The 12,808-nt window shown below is 35.9% G+C and overlaps 3 protein-coding genes across 6 annotated transcripts; 2 read left to right on the top strand and 1 right to left on the bottom strand.

Annotated features, from left to right (window-relative positions):
- The first annotated feature begins 697 nt into the window (after positions 1-697).
- LOC124413652 (early nodulin-75-like) lies at positions 698-1,867 on the top strand. Its single transcript, XM_046894373.1, has one exon. It carries the CDS (start codon positions 698-700, stop codon positions 1,865-1,867), a length of 1,170 nt encoding a protein of 389 aa, XP_046750329.1.
- Positions 1,868-2,827: 960 nt separating this feature from the next.
- LOC124413233 lies at positions 2,828-3,741 on the top strand. Its single transcript, XM_046893682.1, has 4 exons — positions 2,828-2,889; positions 3,017-3,209; positions 3,405-3,494; positions 3,583-3,741. The coding sequence occupies exons 1-4, from the start codon at positions 2,878-2,880 to the stop codon at positions 3,687-3,689; spliced, it is 402 nt and encodes a 133-aa protein (XP_046749638.1). The 5' UTR covers positions 2,828-2,877; the 3' UTR covers positions 3,690-3,741.
- Positions 3,742-5,764: 2,023 nt separating this feature from the next.
- On the bottom strand, positions 5,765-12,769 carry LOC124413224 (protein Smaug homolog 1). 4 transcript variants are annotated; one of them, XM_046893666.1, is made up of 9 exons: positions 12,620-12,769; positions 11,030-11,430; positions 10,569-10,887; positions 10,199-10,458; positions 9,968-10,078; positions 9,480-9,851; positions 9,227-9,386; positions 8,849-9,116; positions 5,765-8,749 (listed from the first exon to the last, which is right to left on the bottom strand). In XM_046893666.1, the coding sequence occupies exons 2-9, from the start codon at positions 11,241-11,243 to the stop codon at positions 8,588-8,590; spliced, it is 1,866 nt and encodes a 621-aa protein (XP_046749622.1). In that variant the 5' UTR covers positions 11,244-11,430; positions 12,620-12,769; the 3' UTR covers positions 5,765-8,587. The 4 variants fall into 4 exon arrangements, with proteins under 4 accessions (XP_046749622.1, XP_046749623.1, XP_046749620.1 ...); XM_046893667.1 differs by having other exon boundaries at positions 5,765-8,752; positions 9,977-10,078; XM_046893664.1 differs by having other exon boundaries at positions 5,765-8,752; positions 12,620-12,768.
- Positions 12,770-12,808: the final 39 nt, after the last annotated feature.

Below are 12,808 nucleotides of genomic sequence, written 5' to 3'. Positions count from 1 at the left end.
TTATTTCAATCTACACATATTTCCTTCGCGTCACTCCCAAATATATGAATGAATAAGTCATTTAATGAACCAGGTATATTGTAACGCCATCAAGCCTACTGTTATAGGTCACACAATTATTCATGTACCTTTCTATTTGTTTTCCAAGTCGCATAAATAAACGGCGGCGACATATCTGCGGCACTCTGACACTAATGTGAAACTGCAAGGAATCCTATATGGGCTTGGCTAGTACACGAGTCGTGTTCAGGAAATACCTACATACACGTCGTCACGGCGTATGACACGTTGCGTCAGATGTTGGGGCAACTTTTTGCTCTGGATAAGGGAATTCCATGAGATTTCATTCGACTAGTACCACGCCTGCTGACCAACGCGCAAGTTTATAAAATAACGAGACGCGTATCTCAAGCTCCTAGTCCAGCTCTTCGTCTCGTCCATCTTTCAAACCATCGTCTCAAGCTTCCATTCCATTCGACAGCCATGTTTAGGCTACTGGTAAGAGTGAATCTCCTGAGGATCTTTCGTTCACTTACATCATCATTCTCAATTATACACACGGAATTAAATCGCTTGGACTGAAAGTTGCTACGAAAAAATGTCAATAATCTAGCCAACAACATATCGTTACCTAATTTAGTATAGAAGCAATATTTATTTTTTTAAATGATGCGTTCTGTTTCATTCGCGATAGGTCATGTGCCTTCTGGGGCTTTCGGGGATCTTCTTCGAGATACTCGGAGCCCGAGGTTCGCCGGAGATGATGTCTGACACGAAGGAAGAGACGGTCGGGATGAGTTTGAAACTGAAACGATACCTCAACCATGGGGGATCATCACCGTGTCCCATACCCATATTGCATTCCGCTGGTTACCTACCCCCTGCGTCCGAAGTTTCCACCCACCACGTACCGCCAACGTATCACAGTCCGTTGATAATTCCGACTTATCACCATACACCGAAGGTGGTAATGGCGGAATACCAAAGACCAGTGATTCCGAAAATGATTTACCAAACGATTCAGAGACCAGCAGTGCATCACGCAGCCTACAAAGTTGAACCGATCGCCAAACACCAGGTTCAATACATCCAGCAGCCAATTTACGCTCCGATTGTAAAAGAGCAGTCAATTTCCTACGTGAAGCCGATTCAGCATATTCAGCCAGTGCAGCTCATTCACCCGGTAAAAACGCCGCTTGTCAAAGAGATTCCATGCGAAGATGGTAAGCATTTGGGAACGTTCGTTGTGCCCGGTAAACCGATGGTCAAACCGCTGATGCAAACACAGTCCTATTACCCAAAGCAAGTGTTCCAACAGATCTCTTACCTGCCTCCAAAACACCTAACCCAACCTAAACCCATCTATTTCGCCCCGGCTCATACGAACAAGCATACCAGCGTGGATATTGTTTATAAAACAGAGCAACAACCAATCGTCAAAGTTTCTGCACCAGCGTCGCCGCATGTTGACTGCGAGAAAATACATCAACCTCGAATTTCTTACGTAAATATACATCAGCCAGTCGTGCAGAATGCTCACCAGCCGATGCTTCAATACGCCCCAAACTATCATCAGCCAATGATGCATTACGTTCAGAAGATACATCAGCCGGTGCACCAGCCGATGGTTAATTACGTTCAAAAAATTCATCAACCCGTGTTTCACGTCGCGCCGAAAATCCATCAGCCAATTGTACATCAACCGATAGTTCACATTCCGTTAAAAATTCATCAACCTGTGGTGCAGAATGCGGTTGTTCACTATGCGCAACATCCTGTATCATCTGTTGCGCCACGAGTTGATTACGCGGTCGGTGGACATTATCAGTCAAAAATCATCAATGTTAATCAACCTTGCCATAAATGAACCGGTCCAACGGGCTTTATACATTCGGTTTTCTTCACGCGCGACATTAATCGAAGAGGAATTAACACTTTAGTCTAATATGTACTGTTTGCTAATTGTAATTTTTGTAATGAAATCAAAATTGGATAATGTACACACTGGTTGAACTAATAAAAAGAAATTTTGAACATAGAATACTTTCTCACGCTGAATATTATTCCCATTTCGAAGTATGTATGTATGTATGTACATGTGTGTAGGATATTACAAATGGGTCAAGTACGCGAAAATAAGACACGTGTTTTCACGGTATTTCGAGGTGCGAACCCAGATCTCGTGCGCAATATAGCGCAATCGCTGCGTGAAATCGTTAAGAGTGTATAATGGAGGTAAGTATCCGATTGCGGAGCAAAGTATCCATTCATTAATTACACATGACGTATATACATACGTGAAACAAGCGCTCTTTCGCAACGTTTGATAATAATTTATCCGGTAAATTCTCGCGGAAATCTTACGAAAGGTTTTCAGTATTTAATTGTTCCAACGAATTAAATTAAATGGGGAAGAATAATTTACTTTAGAGACTCAAAAGCCTGAATGCGAATCCGAGTTTTTGTTACTCGTATTTTTTAATTATTATACAACACACTAAAAACGATGCATTTTTCGAAGTTGCCTCGATGACGCGAACTTGGAGCAAACGCGTAGTGTTTTTGAAAGAAATAAGAACCTCTTTCCGAATTTACCAGAATTCATACAATTATTCACAAGGTCTTTTATACGCGGTACGAGTGATCCCAATTCGCGTAAAATATTATGCAAGGGGCCCATTCTATGGTATATTTCCCATAGGCATGCTGATAGAGCAGCGATTTCAAGACTCTAGTACGTTTCATTCCCATGGTATTACGAAACTTCCTAACAAACAAACTGCATAAAACGGCTCGTTACGGGAAGATTGTGCTCAGTAGAAGATACATATTCGCAAAGTTATCATCGCGGGGTAAAATTACCGCAGCAGAGTCGTTATGAAATTATTAGTGAGTGATTGTCCGTAAAAATTTGTATAACCAATTCATGATTACAATCAATCGTACAGTCATGGTTACAGACGTAAAAATTTTTTAAAAACTAGAAGTATTTTCACGTTGATATTCTACCTTTCAGCTGTGCACGATGATGATGATGATCGCTGCTTCGTGGGCCGGAAGAATCACCCGAAGTATCGTTGATCACACCTTGCAGGAGAATAACTTTCCGAACTTGCACACAGTCCATCATGGCCACGGCGCGACTAGCTATCAAAACGTAAACATAGAAAACCGGAACAAGCCGAACACTCGGTCACACAATCTTCACGGTAAGAAATTTGGATAGATCCCAACCCGGCCGCAGACAAAATGAAACTGAAACCGGCTCGATTCTGTGCAGAGCGATAAGGCGGCGTAAACTCGAACTTGAACTTGTTTACTATACAGACATAGTACGGGGTGACTTTGAGTTTACGTCCGTAACCCAAGTTTGCTCGTTATTTTTTCATTTTATATTTGTTTAGAACTGCAGTATGAAATTTCGCCTACAAAAGCATTACCGTTTGTTATTGTTGACGATACCGACGATCTTTTTTTCGCTTCTGACAACGCAGGTAAGACGATAGGAATAAAATTGATTATAATTAAATGACAAAGTATACACAGAATCGTGAGAATCATTGATGAAAAAATATTTTACAGATCCGTATACGTCAAATGATATTGAGCACGTTGAAATCAACAATATCGCAGAACCGTTCGCATACTACGATCAATACGATTTTGACTACGATTACGGACTTCACTAACAATAGCAATCGTGAAAAATAATCGAAATTTGCCATTATTCGAATACGCGCAACACGAGGTAAATTTTATTATTATATTTTCTTTAGTAACATTATATAAAACCGTGTTAATGACATTCAGATTCAGATTTAAACATTATTTTCATGTTAAACAGGTGAAGTATTTTAGAAAATAACGCAGTTATTCCCGTGACTTTCTATACAAATACAAATGTTCATTATTTACGTGTAAAATACGATTATTGTATACGAAAATTTTGTTTTATAATAATTGTTTTTTTTTTTTATTGAAAAATGTTCTTTCGCGTTACAATTTCAGTGTACCCTCTGACTATTTGAATAATGTTCGTCCTTTTTTTTTTTTTTTTGCAAGTTTTTCAATATTTTTTTTCTTCGTGTTTTCGGCAGTACAAAAATTGCATATTTTACAAGTTGTCCAGCTTACGTGACTAATTTTGCAAAAGTGCGTTTGCGACTGTTCACTTGTAGCACATCATCATATCCACGTCTACTTAAATAAGTGATAGATGCAGATAGTTATTTATTCATTTACATTTAATACAAATTTAGATATTCGCACAAAATTTGATCAATTAGCTGAAGCTACTCCGTTTGAAAATAAAATCTATAGATATATAGGTATATATTGTAACGTATAGAATTACAAATGTACGGTCGAAAACGCCACATTCCAAAGTACGACTTATATATATATTTATATATATCTGCGTAGATATATGCATATATGAGGGATTCTCCACGAAACCGGCCACTTTTTTTTCGACCATCTCAGATCTTCCCCATAATTGGTTATATGAAAGTACTACTGAAAGGCACTCTGCGTGATTTTTTTCAAATTTTTAAATTCATTATTTTGGAAAATGTCATTTTTTTTCAAATTAATATATCTCGGAAACTTGAAGTAACTGGAAAAAAATGTCTCCACATAAAAGTTGTATTTTTGTGTAAGCTTTCGAGCAGACGACTTGAAATAATTTTCACATTCCGGTAACGCTGATTTTTTACCAAAAAAATTGGAAATTATTTTTTTATTAAAAAAAGGACACTTTGTTTTTGCTGAAAAAATTACAGGGTCTTTCAGTATGTCTGACGATATCACAAAAAAATCGCCCGAATGGCACCGCCGGAGGTTCCGGTATAAAAAAATTAATTTGTGTGGTTTTCGGATCGAGGTTCTAGGGTAAAAAAATGAAACCACACAAATTAATTTTTTTATACCGGAACCTCCGGCGGTGCCACTCTTGCGATTTTTTCGTGATATCGTCAGACATACTGAAAGACCCTGTAATTTTTTCAGCAAAAAAAAAGTGGCCTTTTTTGAATAAAAAAATAATTTCCAATTTTTTTGGTAAAAAATCAGCGTTACCGGAACGTGAAAATTATTTCAAGTCGTCTGCTCAAAAGCTTACACAAAAATACAACTTTTATGTGGAGCATTTTTTTTCAGTTACTTCAAGTCCGAGATATATTAATTTGAAAAAAATGGCATTTTCCAAAATAATGAATTTAAAAATCTCAAAAAAAATACGCAGAGTGCCTTTCAGTAGGACTTTCATATACCCAATTATGGGGATAGATCTGAAAATGAAGATCTGGTCGAAAAAAAAGTGGCCGACTTCGTGTAGAATCCCTCATATACATGTGTAATAATTCATTTTAATACAATAATAATAGTAAGAATAATAATGGTCGCCGTTTATGTAAATGATTGAGAACACTGTCGAAACGAGACAAAATCATAGCTCGTAATATATTTTAGGCGGCTACGCAACTAAGCACTTTTCTTCCGTGCATTACACGCGATATAGGATTATTAATCTAACTCGTGGTTATGATATCGTTGAACGAAGACTGTTTAATAATATTAATAAAAATAATAATATTAATGATAATGATAATAATTATAATTATAAAATTTACAAATATTAAGTGAAAATATCCGACCAGTCAGCAGTGTGGTATCATTTCATATACTTCTTTTCTTTTTTGCAAATAAAGTCTCTCACATCCTCTGTTTAATTAGGTCCTGCCTTCATAGATTAGTGTTTCTTCTTTCGATTACTTATACAATGACATAATTAATTGCAGAAATAGCATAGGAGCAGTCTTCTTATTTTTTTTTAAATATATTTTCTTCTTTTCTAACTCTCTTGTTTACAGTATAATAATAATAATATGTACGGTGTACAAGACGTCTTGTTCAAAAATGTAAGATGCACAGTGTCATGATAAAGGAAAAGAAAAAAAAATAACAATAACAATGTAGTTAGCTGATAGAAACGTATCGTTTGACTAGCTTTAAATCATCTCAGAATTCGTAAATATTATATGTACGTGCATAAGTGCATATATTGTAGTATGTGTAGTTGTATATGTATACATGTAATGAGCTCGTTTAGTGTCATCGAATTTCATGTTTAAAAAAAGATATGCAAATAATTATATTAAAGATAGTTTAAAAGAGAACCAAACGAACAAACTGGGTGTAAAAATTAAATATTTCATTATAATTTTCCTATCTCAAATGCTTAAGTGTACCCCAGAAAATTGCTCGGCATAGCTCTGCCAATAACCATTCTCACAGCACTGCAGACCACTTTAATCGCAGTACGTAGCGACCAAACATTATTTTTACTTTTAGCGATTGTTTTTCACCATAACCAAGTGAAAGAAAATTACCTACAGTTTACAATTATTCTAAAAACTTCAATTCGCTACGTACTCAGCAACATACCAACGACTTTCTTCTATGTACGCTTCTTCATTTGTGCACTGATCTTTATACGGAGATAGCTTTTGCTACGTGTCAATGGTATCGACAACATCGTACTTGTCAAATCATTTTTTTTTTTTTTTCCAATTTACTTTTTACTTTTTTTTTTGTTTACATTTTTTTGTGTACTTGCTTTCGTCCATTAATATATAAAAATCATTCAATGCAGCCTATGGATAGGCACGTTGCAGGTAATGTCAATGTCAATAGTGTGGTATACACTTCAGATTTCAAACCGCCCATCAGTTATTATCAGACAAATGACGTTATAGAAACGTAAATCATGCACAGATATAGGTACTAATTATCCATTAACAAAGCTGTACCAACAATTACCACGTAACCTTACGTTGATTAATATATAATAGAATATAATGTTTCAATCAATTAGTCTAAATTCTAAGATTACTTCCTTTCTCTCTAATTCTTTTAATTATTTTGACAGGTTTTTCCTTCCGCAGTCTTCCAATTGTTTCATTCACGCGTACGTAGGACGTTAATGAAAGAGAAGTCTCGCTTAATCAGGATATAAGATTTTTTTTTTCTTTTTTTTTCCATTTTATGCTTAGCTACCGAAACGCGTGAAATTGTCAGTCTTTCGTGTTTTTTTTTCGTTTTTTTTTGTTTTTTTTTTTTTTATCATAGTGAATGATTCAATTAACTAATTACTCAATTAATTATTTATTCATCGAGTCAATTAATTATTTATTCATCGATTCATTTAATTAAGAATAACTTTAGTAGATTTTATATGGATGAAAACATCGTTAAGATATCGTCGCAAAACGCCGTCTGTTGTATTATCATTAGATGATTATTGAATTTAAAAATCAAGAAATAAAAAAATCCTTTTTATACTCACAATTACAATAAGAAGCGACAGATTTCAAGCATAAAAGCTAGACTGCAGAGTATCCCATATTTTTTATGCATTTCAAAACGTATTTTCTTAATGTTTTAGATTGAGTCAATGATTACTATTCTAAATCTTTTATCGTCAGATAGCACTTGTCAAATATATTGCTACTAACTATTCATCACCATATAAAGTTTCAAATGTCAATTTCAGTTGTTATGCTTACGTAAGAATTTATAAAAAAAATTCTTGATCAATTAATTCTCAGCATAAAATCAAGTCTAAAGCGTCAAATATGACGAACACTATCTTCGAGATGCAAATGACATGATTCTTTGGGCATGCCAGCAATCTAGCTTCACAGTCTCAGTCCACATAATATAAAATTGTGTGTTTTTTCGAAGAAGTCGAAAACACAATACGTAACACAATGCTGCTAATATTCTACCTACAGTCCGACTGAAAAAAATAGGGACTTTGCACATTATGGTGCAGATTATTAGGGCTTGAAAGTATCAAATTCTACAAACACAAATAATAAAAGTTAAAATCAGTCCATTGATTAAAATGAATTGCATTACGCAATCGCTTAATGCTTCTCAGCGCTTAAAATCAGAAGATTCCATTTCCCGAAATGGATAACACAAAACAATATTGCAATATAACGTACAGCTGATTTTTGTATTTTACAATTCTTTTTTTTTTTTTTTCATTTTCATTTTCATTATTACTATGCATACGTATGTATATATGTACGCATATATGTTTGTACTATATACATACATATATACACATATGTCGTTATTATATACGTCTATATAGTTTATAGTAAATAGATAGTAAGGGAAAGAATCTATCTTTCTAATAGCATTTGGCTTGCCAAATTCTGTCGATTCGTAAATAATACAATTACAGTGTAATAAAAATATGATTTACAAATAATGATGAAAACCCGTTCACTGTTTCAGGAAAAAAATTGCGATTTCAACAATTTATGTCACAAATTTTGGACATTTGTACAATTATTATATTTGAGTGGGCCAGTACGCGTCCGTTCGTGCGTGCTTATTAATTAACTCTAGCAACTATTTTGATCAGTCAGTTCAATATTACTTTATGAAATGAGCTACCAAAGTAAGACACCGCATTATTAGTTAATAGATTAAACTGTAATACTAATTAACTACGATATAGTAATAATCAATCATAATATAGACTTACTACTTTTGCGATGATGATAATTAAGGACTAGGCCTCACCGAAACCACCGATGGCTTGCTCAGTCATTCGCAGGCAGAGAGATTCAAGGCGCGAATTTATTTCAGGATCTGTTGTCTCCGATGGACTCATCGAGTGGCTCAGGAAATTGTCCCTTGGAGCGCTGTAGGTGCGTTGTAAACTTTTTTGCAGCTGCTAAAATCGACAAACATATTAAACAAAGTTTTATCTCTACCATTATATTGTATGCGAGACAAATCCTCCTTCAAACAAAAAAAATAAATTCCTTACCTCCAAACTGGTTTCCTGTAAGCTAGGTCTTTTCTCAGCTACATGCAGCGGATGCAAACTGTTCTGAGTCTGAGTCAAACTCTGATTTTGATTGTTCTGAAGATACGGAGTTGAAATGCTGTTTCTATGTGGACTCAATGTAAACGTGTTGCTGTGTGCATGACCATTGTTAACATGGCTCAAATTCAGACTCGGCTTTCTATTGTGCGGATTATGGTGCGAAGGGTTACAATATCTTCTGTTATTGTAGCCGTAGCTATGCTGCCATCTATTAGTTGGAATGCAATAATATGTATTACGCATAGATAAAAATTCATGGTAAAAATATACAAAATAAGAAAGAGTCTCTAGTTGATTGTTTGTTTGAACGATACTTACTTGGGAGTGGGTCTTGGATTTCCGAGTCTACTGCGCCACTGTTGGATTTTTTCTTTTTGATTAGGAGTAAAACAGTCGTGCTGCAATGCTTTCTCCAGAACAGTAACACAGCTTAGCAGTACCCCTTCATCCACACTTTCTAAAGCCAAACGGCTGCACACTGCGGCGAGAGAAAAGAATAAAAATTTAGTTACACTGTAAATTAACGTACCTGAAACTTTTCTCGATAAGCAAATTCGCCAAGTATACATACGTTTACCCACAACTTTGGTGAACTGAGTCGGAATATCTGAGGGATCATTTTCTTGACTGGGTTTCATGGGTGTGGCTACAATAACTTTCAATTCATCCAATGCATTAGCAATTATGCCTTGCCCTTGGGAGAAGGAAGCTTGTTGATTAGACTCCCGATTTGGCTGAAGTAAATCTCGTTCCAGTGCTAACAAAGTTGAGTGGCGTTGCTGTAGCTTAGCAATAGATAGAGCCAACTTGTGTCTGGCACCCTTAGTCACACCTTGCTCGGCCAATCGCTCCTCAGTGAGCTCGAGCATCTCCTCATAACTCAGTGTGGCAAATAAGTAACTGTACTTGTGTAGTCTCAACGTTTTCAACCAAGCAGCTACATCTAATATGATACGGACACCAAATAAAATCATATATGATAAAAATAAGACATATTAATTGACAGCCGCAAAAAATTAAAGCTATTGTACACGTAGAAGAGGAATGAGACAAACAAACCTTTCATACCGCTGGCCACTGATCGTGTAGATGCTTCGTCTAAACGGCCTTCACTGCCGCTACTAGCACAAGAACTTTGGGGGCTGAGAGGACCTAATCCAAGTAAACTTCCTATAAAAAAAAAAACGAAGAAAATTCCGTTTTTATTTAATACGTTCCAATTTTCGAAACAACTGCTTCACCACTACAAACGAAATCACAGTAACCTAAATATAAATGACAAAGAATTACCTGCATGATCGCCAGACACACTGAAGCTGCGTGGCTTGTGCCTGTTTATGGTGGTTGTATTGTTGGAACGATCAACCACATCTAGATGATGAGCAGCAATTGGTGGTGTAAGACTATTTGAACGACGTTGTCTAGCGACAGGAGATGGATACTGTAGATTGAACGTAGATGTTGGATGAGCACCAAAAATGTTGGTTGACTCGTTTTGCTGTTGCTGATGCTGGTGCTGCTTTGAGGTACGTGGCCAAATGTTATCCCATCTATGAACACAGAAGAAATTACCTATTTGATACACTATTCAAAGATGATAATTTTTACCATTCATTTCTCTGATGATGCAAAAGCAAGTGAATTTGGGCACGTGACTGACCTGGGAGTTGTTGTGGTGTATTCTTCAAGGCTGTGAATAGGGGGTGTGCCACTAATACGTTCTTCAAGGTGCCTCAACCACTGGGTTAGCGACCGTCTATCTTGACTTGTTATTGCTGGATGAATCAAGGTGTAGCTCAGGAGCTGTTGAGTCTGCTCTGTGTATTGTCCAGTGCTGACACAGTGGCTGACCAGCTCTGGTATAGCGACTAAGTAACACTGCTTGCATTCCGAATTTCCTGGACGCAGCAACGGAAGGTGAGTCAAAAGCTGATTAATAGCAGTCTCCGTTGTTTCAGATAGCAAAGAATTGATGAACCCTGTAATACAGTAACACAAAAAATGTAAACGAAAAATAACAAATATCCTAACAATCATTTCAAAGCAAACACCCAAATCTGATCGATTTGGATTGTGTTTTAAAAGTGCAACATTTGAAAATTTGTAGTAAGGATCAATTACCAGGATTGTTTGCATTTAGCTCCTGTGAATTCAGCTCAGAAACAGAATGGAGTGAATGTTGCACAGCCTGGGCCAAGAATCTGGCTTGCACAGCTGGTATGCGACGCAATAAAGCGTAGAGCACGACTGTCTGCTCGCATTCATTCCATTGAGAAAAAACGCGCGTCAGCTCTCCGACCTGTTCGCAAAATAGGGCGCCTGGAGACCACTTCATTGTGCCCCCTACTTCGTGTAAGTCTTGCCCGATGATAACGAGCAAAAATTGATGATGCGTTTGTATCTATGTATGCATATACTGATGCCGAATTATATATGTATTTATATTTGTATGTCCTCAGGCTTTGGAAGCCGCTTGATAGCTCAATTCGACGAACTATTTGATCAGTATGCTGTGCCAAGATCTGAAAAATAAACAAGAAATACAAATTAAAATTCATATTACAAGAGTAAATACATATATTTCGATGGGCGAAAAGTAAGGGTCGTCAGTATTATTAACAATTTTATGTGAACGTAATATTGAAACAGATGCTACAGAATAAAGTTATTGTGTGCTAAAAATTATCTCATGATAAAAATCAGATAACATCTATATAAATTGCATTAGTTGTGACATTTTTTTTTTTTTTTTTTTTAATTCGAGGTTAATTTGTATTCCGGGAGAGAAGATATTTACAAAAAGTATGAAAAATTCATTTATCTGTCTGTCAGTAAAATTTCATGGAGTCAGTTTTTGTGTATCATCTTAATAATAATATTAATTATATTTATCGTACTTGCATTGGAATCAAGAGAAAAAACATTTAAAATTGATCAAGAAAAATAAAGGAAGACAAGGAATTTTTTTTTTTTTTTTTTTTTTTCTAATAGCTGATTGATATTTCAGAAGAAATTCATTACTGAGTTTCGATAAAGAGGTAAAATATCTAATAACGCTTATTTGTACATCGAACTGCAGTGAGAGATTCTGGTTAACCTCAACAAATACATACGCATACATGTACATACATCGATAAAAAAGTGCTGAGGTCAAGTTTGTTTACCCCGTATATTTATAGCCTTCCATTCTAGGAGTGCAATGGCATCAGAAATTTACGCACCTAGGCCGCAGCGCGATAAGCGAGATTTACCAACTTTCTCTTCGAAAGATATATGAAAAATGGTAGAAGAAAATCTGGGAAATATCGTGAAATAGATAAAGCACGAACGCGTCTAGGGAATACGATCGTATTTCGAGATTCTTCGGGCGTTGAATTTATGTTGTAGATACGCAGAGGGAAGATAAAAAAAAAAAAAAAAAGAGAAGAAAAACGAGAAAGAGAGAAAAAAAGACAAACATTACAGGACGGTATTATTAGATAAAATAATCCGCTAGCTAATAACAAAATCAACAATAACTATTATCCATTGAGGATATATGCATTGTAAACAATAATGTACTAATCATTGTTATACGTTGAAAGAATTTACTGATTTTCATCAGACTGTTTTCTGATTCGGCCATTAACGCGATGGAAACATCATTTTACGGGATACCAGCTTTGTTATGCACTAATATCTTAGCCTACGTAATGCAATATGAAAGTTTACCGTCTCCCAAGTAACGAGGATAACTGATTTCACGATTAACCACAGAAAATTCTCACGAAAATAGGGTATTACAACATTTTAGGCGTTTTTTGTGTCTGCCGACTGGCCTACGTGACCGCACTAAGCAATTGATAACTTTAGGGCGGCCATCTTCTCGTTTGCATTCGACGAATTGAAACCCGGAATTGA

This window comes from Diprion similis, chromosome 12, assembly GCF_021155765.1.
Source record: "Diprion similis isolate iyDipSimi1 chromosome 12, iyDipSimi1.1, whole genome shotgun sequence".
Taxonomy (NCBI): domain Eukaryota; kingdom Metazoa; phylum Arthropoda; class Insecta; order Hymenoptera; family Diprionidae; genus Diprion; species Diprion similis.
This window is presented reverse-complemented; position numbering and strand designations above follow the sequence as displayed.

Excerpts from the sequence above, each read along its gene's own strand:
- LOC124413224 (XM_046893664.1), bottom strand. The coding sequence starts at position 11,243 with ATGAAGTGGTCTCCAGGCGCCCTATTTTGCGAACAGGTCGGAGAGCTG. Across the intron at positions 10,079-10,198 it reads TGTGTCTGGCGATCATGCAG|GAAGTTTACTTGGATTAGGT; the intron begins GTAATTCTTTGT and ends TTTTTTTTATAG. Across the intron at positions 8,753-8,848 it reads TACAGGAAACCAGTTTGGAG|CAGCTGCAAAAAAGTTTACA; the intron begins GTAAGGAATTTA and ends TGTCGATTTTAG.
- LOC124413652 (XM_046894373.1), top strand. The coding sequence starts at position 698 with ATGTGCCTTCTGGGGCTTTCGGGGATCTTCTTCGAGATACTCGGAGCC.
- LOC124413233 (XM_046893682.1), top strand. Across the intron at positions 3,210-3,404 it reads TCGGTCACACAATCTTCACG|AACTGCAGTATGAAATTTCG; the intron begins GTAAGAAATTTG and ends ATATTTGTTTAG. Across the intron at positions 3,495-3,582 it reads TTTCGCTTCTGACAACGCAG|ATCCGTATACGTCAAATGAT; the intron begins GTAAGACGATAG and ends AATATTTTACAG.